We start from the raw sequence: 11,442 nt of genomic DNA on the forward strand, positions 1-11,442 counted from the left end.
CAGGAGTTTTGTGCATGTGTGAAAAGGGCTCTTGAGGTAGAACTCAACCACAGACAACTCAAGCTCACTTGATTTTATAAATCTTTAGTGCTTTACAGAATAAGCCATAGAAAGAACTCATTTAAGTGGGCAAAAGCAGATGAAAAAAGGCATCTGCTGGTTTAAAACCAGCTGGTTAGCGGTGAATCTTTCTTTGTGTGATCAAACATGATTTTTTTATTGTGAATATCCAACTGAGGAGGTTGAAGAAGACAAACTGTGCAAGAACAAGCCTGTGATTCTCTGGATCTTTTCTGACATTTCATGTAGCTATGTTTATTTTTGCGTCTTTTCTCAGCACTTGCAGCTTAATTTTTCATTTTGCATCTGCCCACATCTTCTCTCTGACCCCTGCAGAGTGCAGAAACCTTGCCCAAGTTCTTCTTCAGATTCAAATCAGACAGCGATTCAGTCGCATGTCATAACCTCCAGAGTGACTCAAGCTTTTGGAAAGCCGAGGCAAGGATTAGCAATTACATTTACTCATGCTATGTTCCATTTTTCTGACTTTCGATCAATAATTCATCTGAATGTCCGCTGGCTGCCTAGGGGGGAAAAATTTTATGCATTTGCCAATTTGGATTGTTGGCCATAAATACAGTCCTCAGCATTTGCTTCCTCGTGAAACTGTCAGAAATAACAGAAGACAGGACGTTAAATGAGAGGATCCATAGGAAATAGCCAGAATAAGCCATTTCTGATGTATTAAAAGAGAAAAGATCAGCCAATATGTGGAAGTAATGGAAGCTTGATAGAAACTCTTGTGTGTACTGGGGAATATTATTGCTGGAGATGGCAGAGATACATTTATGAATAATGCATATGTTCCCTGTTAGCCTATAATGGAGATAAAGGGGAAGTCTGAGAGGAGGTTAATGTGCCTCTTTAGCTTAAGATTCATAGGAACCCACAAGGGTTGTAAAAAGGGCTAGTAAACGGCTATGTTTTTGTAAAACACATTAACTGTGAATATCACCACATATGGAAGTACATGAAGGACGGAATAGGAAAGCTTGTGAATTCTCGTCTCCCCTAAAACTTGAAAGACAACATACTTGACTGTTTTCCTCATGCAAAAGGTAGAAAAAAAAGATCCTAAGCAACAAGATGGCTTCAAGGAAGGAGTTCAAGTTTATTGTCCCTGCTAAATCCCCTCCCAGCCCTGAACTCGAGCCAACATCAGCACCAAAACACCTCCCGAAAAAAGTCCTCAGACAGCTAAAGGAGAGGAGAAATCTAAGTCACGTCCTCTGTCTGACACCAAGTGACAGTCCGGGTGTTTGTGAAGGAGAGACGACAGAAACAAAAGAGCTGGCACTCTTCACAAAACCCCCTAAGCGGGGCTTTGAAGCAGCGAGCGGCCATGCTTCTTCATCCTGCCGGGCTTGTGTCACAACAGTCCAGTGTCAGGCTGATGCATGTGTGTTTGGAGCCCAAAGCTACACAGGATATCTTCCTTTAATAAGCGGAACTGACAGGCAGGATGATGTTAATTTAATTGCCATCTTTGAGTGGCACATTTCTTGAACATTGTAAGAACAGCACAGCGAAGGTTAAGGCTAACTTGTTGCTATCATACTTGAGTTCTTGTCGATGTTAAAGCACCAGATTCATCTCTTGTTCATCTGCTTGAAAACACAGCAGAAGTTTCTAAAAGATACTTGAAGTTTTTCTGACTGCTGTTTCCTATTTCTTATTTTTTGCACTTAAATGTGGGCGTGCCATATCCTCTTCTGCCACACTGTTTGATGCTTTTAACCTCCCTATAAGAATCCGTTGTGCTGTAGAGCCCAATGCCTTGTTATATAGAACGCACCAGGCACAGAGGCTGCTTTGCTTTTTGCTGTATTTCAAACTACAGTGCCCGTAAAAAGTCTTCTTCTCTTCCCTGTGATTTTATAAATCAATCACGGTCCATATAATTTGGCTTTTTACAAAAAAAAAGCCAAAAAAACAAACTTTAATATCAAAGTGAAAACAGATTTTTACAAAGTAATGCCAATCAAATAAAAACATGTAAGGCAAAGTAAGTGACTGCATAAATACCCACACCCATTACAGTGATTGACCAAACTCAACGGAGGTCCAGACAACTGGTGAAAGTAGTTTCACAATTAGTGAAATGGGGATCAGTATTCCTGACTACAATCATACCATGAAGATAAAAGAACACTCCAGAAGACAAAGAAAAGGTTATTGAGAAGCATAAGTCAGGGGATACAAAAAAATATTTCAATACATTGAACATCCTCCAGAGTTCAGTTAAATCCATCAGAAAAATACAGGAAAATCCTGGAGAACAGTCATATTCTGTCTGTAAGAGAACTACGGCTTGGGAGATTTATTTACCTGCAAGACAATGTCCGGAAGCATACAGGGAAAGCTGCACAGAAATGGTCAAAGACAACAAGGTGAATGTTTTGGAGTGGCCGAGCCAAAGCCCAGACCAATCCAATCCAATAGAGAATTTGTGGCTGGACTTGAGAAGGACTGTGTGTAACCTGACGGAGCTTGAGCAATTTTACAAAGAAAAATGGAGTCAGATTGCAGTGTCCAGAGGTGCAAACCTGGTAGAGACCTATCTACACAGACTCAGTGCTGTGATTGCAGCCAAAGGTGCATCTACTAAATCCTGACTTGAAGGGGGTGAATATTTATGCAGCCACTTATTTTTCCCTACGTAGTTTTATTCAACTGACATTACTTTGTAGAATTCTGTTTTCACTTTGGCATTAAAGAGGTTTTTTGTAAAAGAAATTGTGTCAAAAAAAAAGCCAAATCATATTGACCATGACTGATCTATAAAGTCAGTTAAAGGGTAAAACAACCAAGGGGGTGAAAACATTTTACAGGCACTCTATTTCACATTTTCATGCACAGGATCCAGAAGAGAAAACCCTGCAGTCCAAACAGCTGAATCTTCCAGATTGCCAACAAGCTTGTCGTCCCTTTTGGGGTTTATGCGACCATGTCACTGCAGGACTGTGCAGGTAATGTTGGCTCTTGTTCTGCACTGATTGAGCAGCCAGCAGTGCGTACGTTTGTGCTCCTTCTGCAATATTAAGGACGTTGAAATGCTGATGCTCCTGAGCACTGAACAAGCTATAATTTGGCTTTAAATTTCCCTCAATGACTCCAAATGTAAACACATTAAAATGTGTAAAAACAGATGTTAAACTTGTGTTAAGAAGCAGGTGAAATTCAACTCAACTAAACAGGGATTCTGTGAATCTGAATGCTTGGAATCGTCATAGTTTGACAAAGTAAAGGCCAGCCATGAAGCTGAGAGTACACTGTTTTAAACCTTTAAATATAGAAGGATTCTGGAAATTCTGCTCATAAAAAGCATTAGTAAGCACTGAATTTTCTCCACCTTGGTGAGAAACGAGCATTAAAAAGTATTCTTTCTGATAGTATTCAGCATATGATGATGATGACGATGAGGGTATTTTCTGGTTTGCAGATGCATTTTTTTCATATCCACAGAAACTGCCTGAGCCACTCGAGATCATGCAAACATCACCATCATTTCCCTCTAATGCTTTAGAATATATTTAATAAAAGAAGTCATATCTGTGCTGCTGTGGTAGTTTTTCCTGAGCTGCTTACTCGTATCGATTAAATGGTGCCAAGCTTACGAGGTTCAATCTCTCAGACCAGACTAGAGGTTGTACCAACACAGCGTTTACAAAAGAAAAAGCAGAAGAAGCTATTTTTCTCTCCGTCACGAGGAAACTAAAGGAAAACTAAATTTACATATGGATAATTTATATCAAAGTCCTCATTAATTATTTCACAATCTATTGTACTTTTTAAATGTTCTGAACGGAACCATTTTATATTGTATATATATGAATATATTTTGTTTTATTTTGTACTGTTCATTGTACTTTGCTTTGATTTAGAAACAATATAAATAAAGAACAATACTGTGGCAAGTTACTGCGGCTCCTTTTGGTTTGTGTACAAGCTGTGTGTAACTGTCAATCAGTGCTTTTGTTGCCTGCAACAACAAAAAAAAAGTTGAGGCAAAAAGTCTAATGTATGGAAGATACACATCCATGTTATACTCATTTAACTCTATTTTACTGTGATAATGCCTGAATTTTAGATGTTTCCTCAAGATCTGAGCTGGTTTTCCCATGGTGATGGTCATTACTCAAGATCTTTTAAAAAAGGTTATTACAGGAAAGACTCGAAAAAACTGTATGCCCACATGTCTGCCAAGGGATCCTATGACGATGTGAATTTAAGTGGTTAAAATTGTGCAGAAATATGGGTTGGTATTTGTCATAATGGAGACAGTGCTGGGTCCTGACACTAGACTTGTTGAGAACACCAGACTTGTTTGGTTTCTTTAAAAAGCGCTGATTTTGTTCCATATGTTTACATGTAAAGTACTGTAATGGCATGTTTGGGCCAAAAACTGAGGCTGAAGTAAGGCGTAATTGTGGCAGGTAAGCCCGTCTGCATGCACCATCAGGCGGGAAGGAGGATTGACACAGCCCAGGTTGTGCTCTGGATGTCTTCAGGGTCAATACCAGGGGAAATTAGTCACTTGAAAAAATAGGAAAGTCCACACCGTTAGGGCGGATTAAGGGGTGGATGTGGTGATTAAGTACAGCCTAGGGTGCTGTCTGGGCAGGAAGTATGGTTGCCACGCACCCCTGAAAGGCCCAGACAAAAAAAAATGCCATTGAGATTGACCTTGACTGCTAAGCAACACACGTGTGTCAATATGTATCCTGCTTGACTCTGCCCAGTCTTCCAGTCAACTTAACATGAATATGTTTAATACAGCCTCTGAGAACAGCCTGCCCTTTCTGCAATGACCTTCTGTGGCTTACCTTCCTTGTGGACAGTGTCGATGATCATCTTCTGGACATATTTCAAGTCAGCAGTCTTCCCCATGATTGTGGTTGTGTGCACTGAACCAGAATGAGAGAATGAAGGCTCAGGAAACTGTTGCAAATAGGACTTTTCCACAATATTCGCACCTGTATGCCTAATTTCATTTTCTTTCTTTTAACACAATGCATTTAGACTGGTTGACGATTAAGATAGTAATGAGCATGCCCAGCGACACTTGAGAAAAATCCTTCTCTTTTCTCTAAACCACATGACACCAGACTTAATTACTTATGATTTAAATCTAAAGCATTAATGGATAATGTCACTCATGTGTCTCATCTTATCTGATCATGAAAATGCTGCTTTAATACATCATTTACCAACTAAACTGCACAGCTTCAACAAAGAGGATTCAAGGATTGATGCACTTTATGTAATAAACACTTACTTTATTATAAACAAGGTACACATAAAACATAACAGGTTTTTTTCATTTTGTTTTGAGCTTCTTTGTTGGTCTCTGGTCAGGGCCGGTATCTAAACCCTCTGCCATGCTGCTGTCCTTCTCATTAATATCTTTCAAGAGTGGGAGCTGCTGCTGCTCAGCAACGGTCATCGCCCATAAACACAGCTCCAGTCTGTGGGGCGTCCAGTCCTGCTGGGGATCCACTAAGGAGGAGAGCAGTGGAGAGGATCAGCAGCAGAATTAAAGAAAGAGAAGACTTTCTTCTTCATCAAGAGAAAAACACCTCAAATGCTGAAGTAAAAATAACTCATATAAAGTGATTCTATAAAATGAATGCAAAGATTATAAGGTACTCTTTAATATTTATTCTATTTTATTTCATATATTTTTTATTATTAAATACAACATAACTTTAACTTTGGCACAACTATGTAAAGCAGTAAAACACTGTAGCATCCACAATAAAAACAAAAACAGCGAGGCAGGTTAAAAAATCTGCTGCTTTAGGATATTTTAACCCTGAAAATAAACCTGTACTAGACTTTCTGATTGCCCATAACTACTGTCTCTTGAGTCATTCTCTCACCTTTGTTAAGTTTTTGAGTATGCTCTACCATTTTTTCCAGGAAGAGAGCGTAGTGTTTGGCCGTGTACTGGATGGGCTTCAGTCCCGGCACACTCTCCATGGCTTCATCAGACATGAATGCGGTTTGTTCTGGAGCTCCAGCTGCCAACACAGCTGGAACAAAATGGACAGTCACATCAAGCCGAGCCGAAAGTCGGTATGAAGTGAGCACAAACTATTCAAACAGAGGGCAGGGAGGCTCACAATATGAGGGCCACCCCGTGCACTTACAGAGAAGGCAATCACTTCAGGCTTTAAAGGGATCATGGATATTTTATTAGTATCAACTCTAAAGCTTCACCTATTTGCTGAAAGAAGCAGAATAGAGATGCTGTGATTACCTGAAGCGGTTGCTGGGCCAACTCCTTTCAGGGTGCTGAGCTCTGCGATCGCTGCCTGCACGTCAGGAAGAAGACTGAAGGCCTTTCTGGAGCAATTCTCCACGGTGTCCTCGCTGTTAGACGCTACCAGCTGCTGCAGCCGTGGCCTGAACTTTCCTCTCTGCAGAGGAGGAGTACATGGGTCATTTAAGGACACAGCTGATTGCTCATAGCTGTACTATTTCTTTGAAATGTGACAACTCTGTAAGTGTCTTCAAGTTATTATGATACAGGGTCTGGACACGACTCACGGTGAGCTTCCACTCCATCAGTTTCACCAGCTCTGACTGAGTGATGTGTTTATCCGGTCGACTTGAAATGAGCGTGGGCAGCTCCTCTTGATACCTGAACACAGACACAAACAAAAGGGTCAGCTACACTGAACATTATACTCAGAGTAAGGTTGACTGAACTACTCTCATATTATTCATTGTATAAAGTATAATAAACCTGAAATCTACTGACTTATTTAAACTTAATCATGTTGCTTTCATCAGCATTTGCTCAGTTCTTATTGTGATATCAAATGCAGCACTTTCAATTTGGCTTTTGGTTAACCCTCAGCTGATCTCTGTATTTCTGGCTGTTTGCTGTATTCACTCACTTGAGAGTTTATCCTTCCCTATGTTTTTCATTTTTTAAATTATACGTATATTTTTGATTTAAAAAATTACTTCTATGTTATTTATCTTTTTTAAATTAAGCGCTTATGTGATCTTTAATATTTCCAGTATTTTTCAAATCTGCCCAGAGATGTTCTGGATTTTTAAGTCTGATAGAAATGATATTTGTTACAAGAAAGACTGCTACATAAGTTAGCATGAACTACTAATGGAAGCTGCTGTTCTATTGCTGAACTCAAAAGTTGAGGGAGTAAAGGAAGGTATGATGTCTGTTTATTACATTAATGTCCTACATTATATGTTTAACTCACTGGCCACTGGATTTTGGCTCCCACTAACTATGTATCCAACGGTTTTCATATTTCAGGCTTTTAAATCCCTATTGAACCAATCTTTCCAATTTACTGCCGTTCATTTTTATGGAATGTTTTCCCCCAGAAAGAAGTGAGGCAGCATTGTTTGGTTACTTGGATGGGTTGATCTTATCCATTCCTTGGCTTTCTGGGCCACACATTCCTTCCAAACACAGCTCAAGTCCTTCAGCTGGACTCCAATAACTTTGGAGGAGGCTTTTATAGTGTGGTTCAGACTTGCCCTTCACAGACAACCCATTAAAGCAATAAATAAAAAAAATGTTATAAGTCTTTCAATAAAACAATGATAAAACAAGATAAAATGCCCTTAGAAACACTGAAAGAGTTCCATTTCCATAATAAATGAATTCTTTGTCATCCATGTTTGACTGTTCCCTCTGTTCTGGAAAAACTTCAGTTCTGAGTCAAACACTGTCCCAGGATGCTTATAGGTGTCAACACTTTGAACATCCTCTCCATGGATGATGCTGCTTTAGGTACATGGCAAGACTTTCTGACATTTGTGATCAATTCCTTGGTTTTTATGACATTAAGGTTGAGGAAATTGTCATCACACCATTTCCCAAACATTGGTAAAGCATGGTCCAGGGCCTGACTCAGAGCCATGACGACGAGACAGCAGAGAAGTATCATCAGAGAACCTCACCAGACAGTTGCCCTCTTGGCTAGCCCTAAAGCTGTCTGTTTACATGATAAAAAGCAGGGGAGGAATGACACAGCCTTGAAGGGAACAGTGTTGTGGCATTGTTTTTATGTACTTTTCCACAGTCTCTTTTGTTATTGAGTTTCGAATAGTTTCTAGCTGTTCCCACAGACTTGCTTTAGATATAACTTTTTTGCCATCAATCTTTGAATCTTCTAAATCCCAAATTTGTTCAATAGGACTCTGACTTGGCCAGTCCATCAGTTCCAGTGCTCCAGATTCCTTTTTCTTGGTCAAATAGTCTCTGCACAGCTTTGAAGTATGCTTGGGGTCATTGTCTTGTTGGTGTATGAACCCACGACCAATCAGGTCCAGAAGGGATTCCATGATGCACTAAGAGTTGTGGTACACGTTCTTGTTCATGATACCGTCCATTTTCACTCATTTGCCCACGCCCATATCCACAAGTGGAACCCCATACCATAATGGAATCTTCACTGTCTTTCACTGTGGGTGCAATGCATTTGGCATCAAAACGTTCTCCAGCTTTTCTGTGGACATAAACACGACGATGATGACTGATGGGTTCAAACTTGGACTCGTCCATCCTGAGTACCTTCTTCCAGTCATCAACAGTCCAGTGTTTGTGCTCCCTGGCAAATCTGAGGCATTTCTGGATGTTTGCAGGCTTCAATAATGGCTTCTTCCCTTTAAGCCTTGTTCCATCAGTCGTCTGCTTATGGTCATTCTGGAGACTTTCTCAGACTCTGATCTAGAAGCATTCATCTCTGCCTGAAGATCAGCAGTGGTCTTCCTTCTGTCTCTAGTACTGTAAATCTTGAAGTGTCTGACATCTGCTTCAGTTAACTTTCCTTTCCTTCCTCTTCCATGGCGCATTTTGTAAGTACCAGTCTCAGCAATTGACTCCAAAGAATACCTGACCACACTGTGAGAACACTTTATGTCTTTCCCTATTTGTCTCAGAGACCATCCAGCATCATGAAGTGCTTTAATGCGGACTCTTTCATTTTCAGAGAGCTCTCCACGTTTTATCATTTTGAACAGGAATGAGCAATTTCAAACTGAATTGACCTTTTTATACCCAAATTTGAGCCAGCTCACTGGGCTTCTCTGAGAAGTCAGAAATTAATCAAGCATAACATTCAACCACTAAAACTCATTTTTCTGTTCAGGAATACAAGTAAATAACTATAATTTGACATATCAATCAAGAAATAATAATGTGCTTTACTATTTTTTAGTTTTTTTGTAAATCAATAAATTTGAAATTTCATGAATAACAAAAATAATTTTATTTTAGCATTAAAAATATCATTTTGGTTAAAGAGCTTCTACATATTGGTGTATTAACCATTGCAGAAACATCTAAAATGGTTTTCGGTAATTACTAATGCTGTTAATTTAGGGCAGCTGTGGCATAAACCTTACTCTGGGTGGTGGTCTAATAAATTTGTTAAGCACTGTATATGAAAAAGTTTGGTGAACACGTCACTGACTTGGTTAGCACAGTGACAAAGCCACAGATGGAGTCAAGGCCAGCAGCCTTTACAATTTTAACTTTTCTAAACAAGCCTGAGCTGTTTCCTGAGTAATCACTAGATCATTGTGATTGACAAGAGACTCTCTCAACATGGAAATACTACAGAAAAAAAAGTCCTTTCCCAATGAGAGAAAAGTGAATTAAAAGCACCTGCCAAGTCCTTATCATCAACATCATTAACAGTGATAAAATTCTTAGTCCAACAAGTTGACTGATTAATAAATGCCACGGATTTTATTCCACTCTGAGCCATTCTTAGGTCACCACTCCTAAACTGATTTTTGATTTTAATCCTGTATTTCAATTTTGCCTTCCTTATTTCCACCTTTATATCCCTGGAGACAGCCGTTATCTCCAGTGGGTCACCAGAGTAGAAAACTCTTTTCTATTTGTTGATAACTGATTTGAGTTCATTTGTGACCCAAGGCTTATTATCTGGATAAGCTTTCAGTAGGGATAACCAGAGCCACACAAAATGTGATATAAGAGGATATTGTGTCTGAAAATTCATTGATGTCCTAACAAACATCATGAAAAAAACGGACAAAAAAGATAAATATTGGCTTTTGATATCTGTGCATGCTAATTGTTTGCAGATGTTTGTTAAAAAAAGAGCTAATATCAGATGATATACCAATGCACTGATGCATCCTATACAAAAGTTGAGTTTAACGCTGAATTAGTACAAAGGTTCTCCATTAACAATGACAAAAAGATAGCAAAAAAAAGCGTGCATACACGCATATCAATATTCAAGCTCTTGTCATTCCAAAAGTGGGGTCTGGCACCCAGGAGCCCAAGGAGAGCTTGGGACAGCCAAATAACAAATAATGATTCTACAACAGACACTACAACTATAAAAACAAAGACAAGAAAATATAACTAGTCACATCTCAGCATTGGCTTCACCAGTTCAATGATGGGTATCACACAGAGAGCCACTTCTCCATCCTCCTTTTACCAATCCTCACCTGTCCTTGCATGGGACAGTTTTTAGTTTACCTTTTAAATCAGAATTTGTTCATGTGTGAATGTGTATCATGGTATGTGTTTGGCTTGAAATCATTTTCATTTGCCAAAGAGGGGTCTACCAGAGAAAGCGTACATCACCGAACAGGCCAAACTAAAAGACAAATAGACACAGAAAAGAGAGGGGTTTTGCACTTTTGGAGCCCCAAAGGCCATCAGTGGACAAAATGCTATCTCTTATTGGTTTTTTTTTCTTCACGCGAGTAATAAATATGAATCCTGCAGCTGTATTTTTAAGTCAAATGCATCATTTACTGTAAAACTTTGCAATGATTTAGTTTGTGTATTTTAAATCCCCTGTCTCACATTTACCACCTCCCACAATATTTATTGGTATTTAAATAACTACATAGAAAATTAGCAGTGTTAGGCCTGATGGTCGTTTGGCTTCTTCGTTCATTAAAAGGCATCAGTATTACATTTTTCCTGTTTCATAACAAGTAAGAAACCCCCTTACAGAAGCTTTAATATCAGTGATGAGAAACAGATTTACCACTTGTCAAGGCTCAGCAGCTTTCCAGGTTTCTTGCCTTTGGTCTTTGCCTCCACGACATCCCAGTAAATCTTATAAACACTCCTCCATGTGGATGGCTCCTCACTGGCAAACAGAGCACTCATGATAGCAGAGAGCCCCGCTGTCAGATACTAACACTGAAAAGATATTCTTAATGTTGTACAGCCGCTGTTCTATTAAGGCTAAACGCAGTATTACCTGATTTTGTCCAACAACTACAGTTACTTTCGTTTGTAGGGCGCCTAAAACTATGCAAAATCCCTAAGTGGCTGAAGTAGCTCAACAAAGTCAGTAATGATTGGCTTGCAGTGCCATGACGTTTCCTTGAGCTTCCTAT

At 39.3% G+C, this 11,442-nt stretch overlaps 1 protein-coding gene across 1 annotated transcript; it reads right to left on the reverse strand.

Moving 5' to 3' along the window:
• Positions 1 to 5,321: 5,321 nt before the first annotated feature.
• zgc:112496 (uncharacterized protein LOC541336 homolog) lies at positions 5,322 to 11,398 on the reverse strand. The gene is made up of 5 exons (XM_041816197.1): positions 11,085 to 11,398; positions 6,613 to 6,706; positions 6,323 to 6,482; positions 5,943 to 6,095; positions 5,322 to 5,559 (listed from the first exon to the last, which is right to left on the reverse strand). The coding sequence occupies exons 1-5, from the start codon at positions 11,207 to 11,209 to the stop codon at positions 5,381 to 5,383; spliced, it is 711 nt and encodes a 236-aa protein (XP_041672131.1). The 5' UTR covers positions 11,210 to 11,398; the 3' UTR covers positions 5,322 to 5,380.
• Between the last annotated feature and the right edge of the window lie 44 nt (positions 11,399 to 11,442).

This window comes from Cheilinus undulatus, linkage group 20, assembly GCF_018320785.1.
Source record: "Cheilinus undulatus linkage group 20, ASM1832078v1, whole genome shotgun sequence".
Taxonomy (NCBI): Eukaryota; Metazoa; Chordata; class Actinopteri; order Labriformes; family Labridae; genus Cheilinus; species Cheilinus undulatus.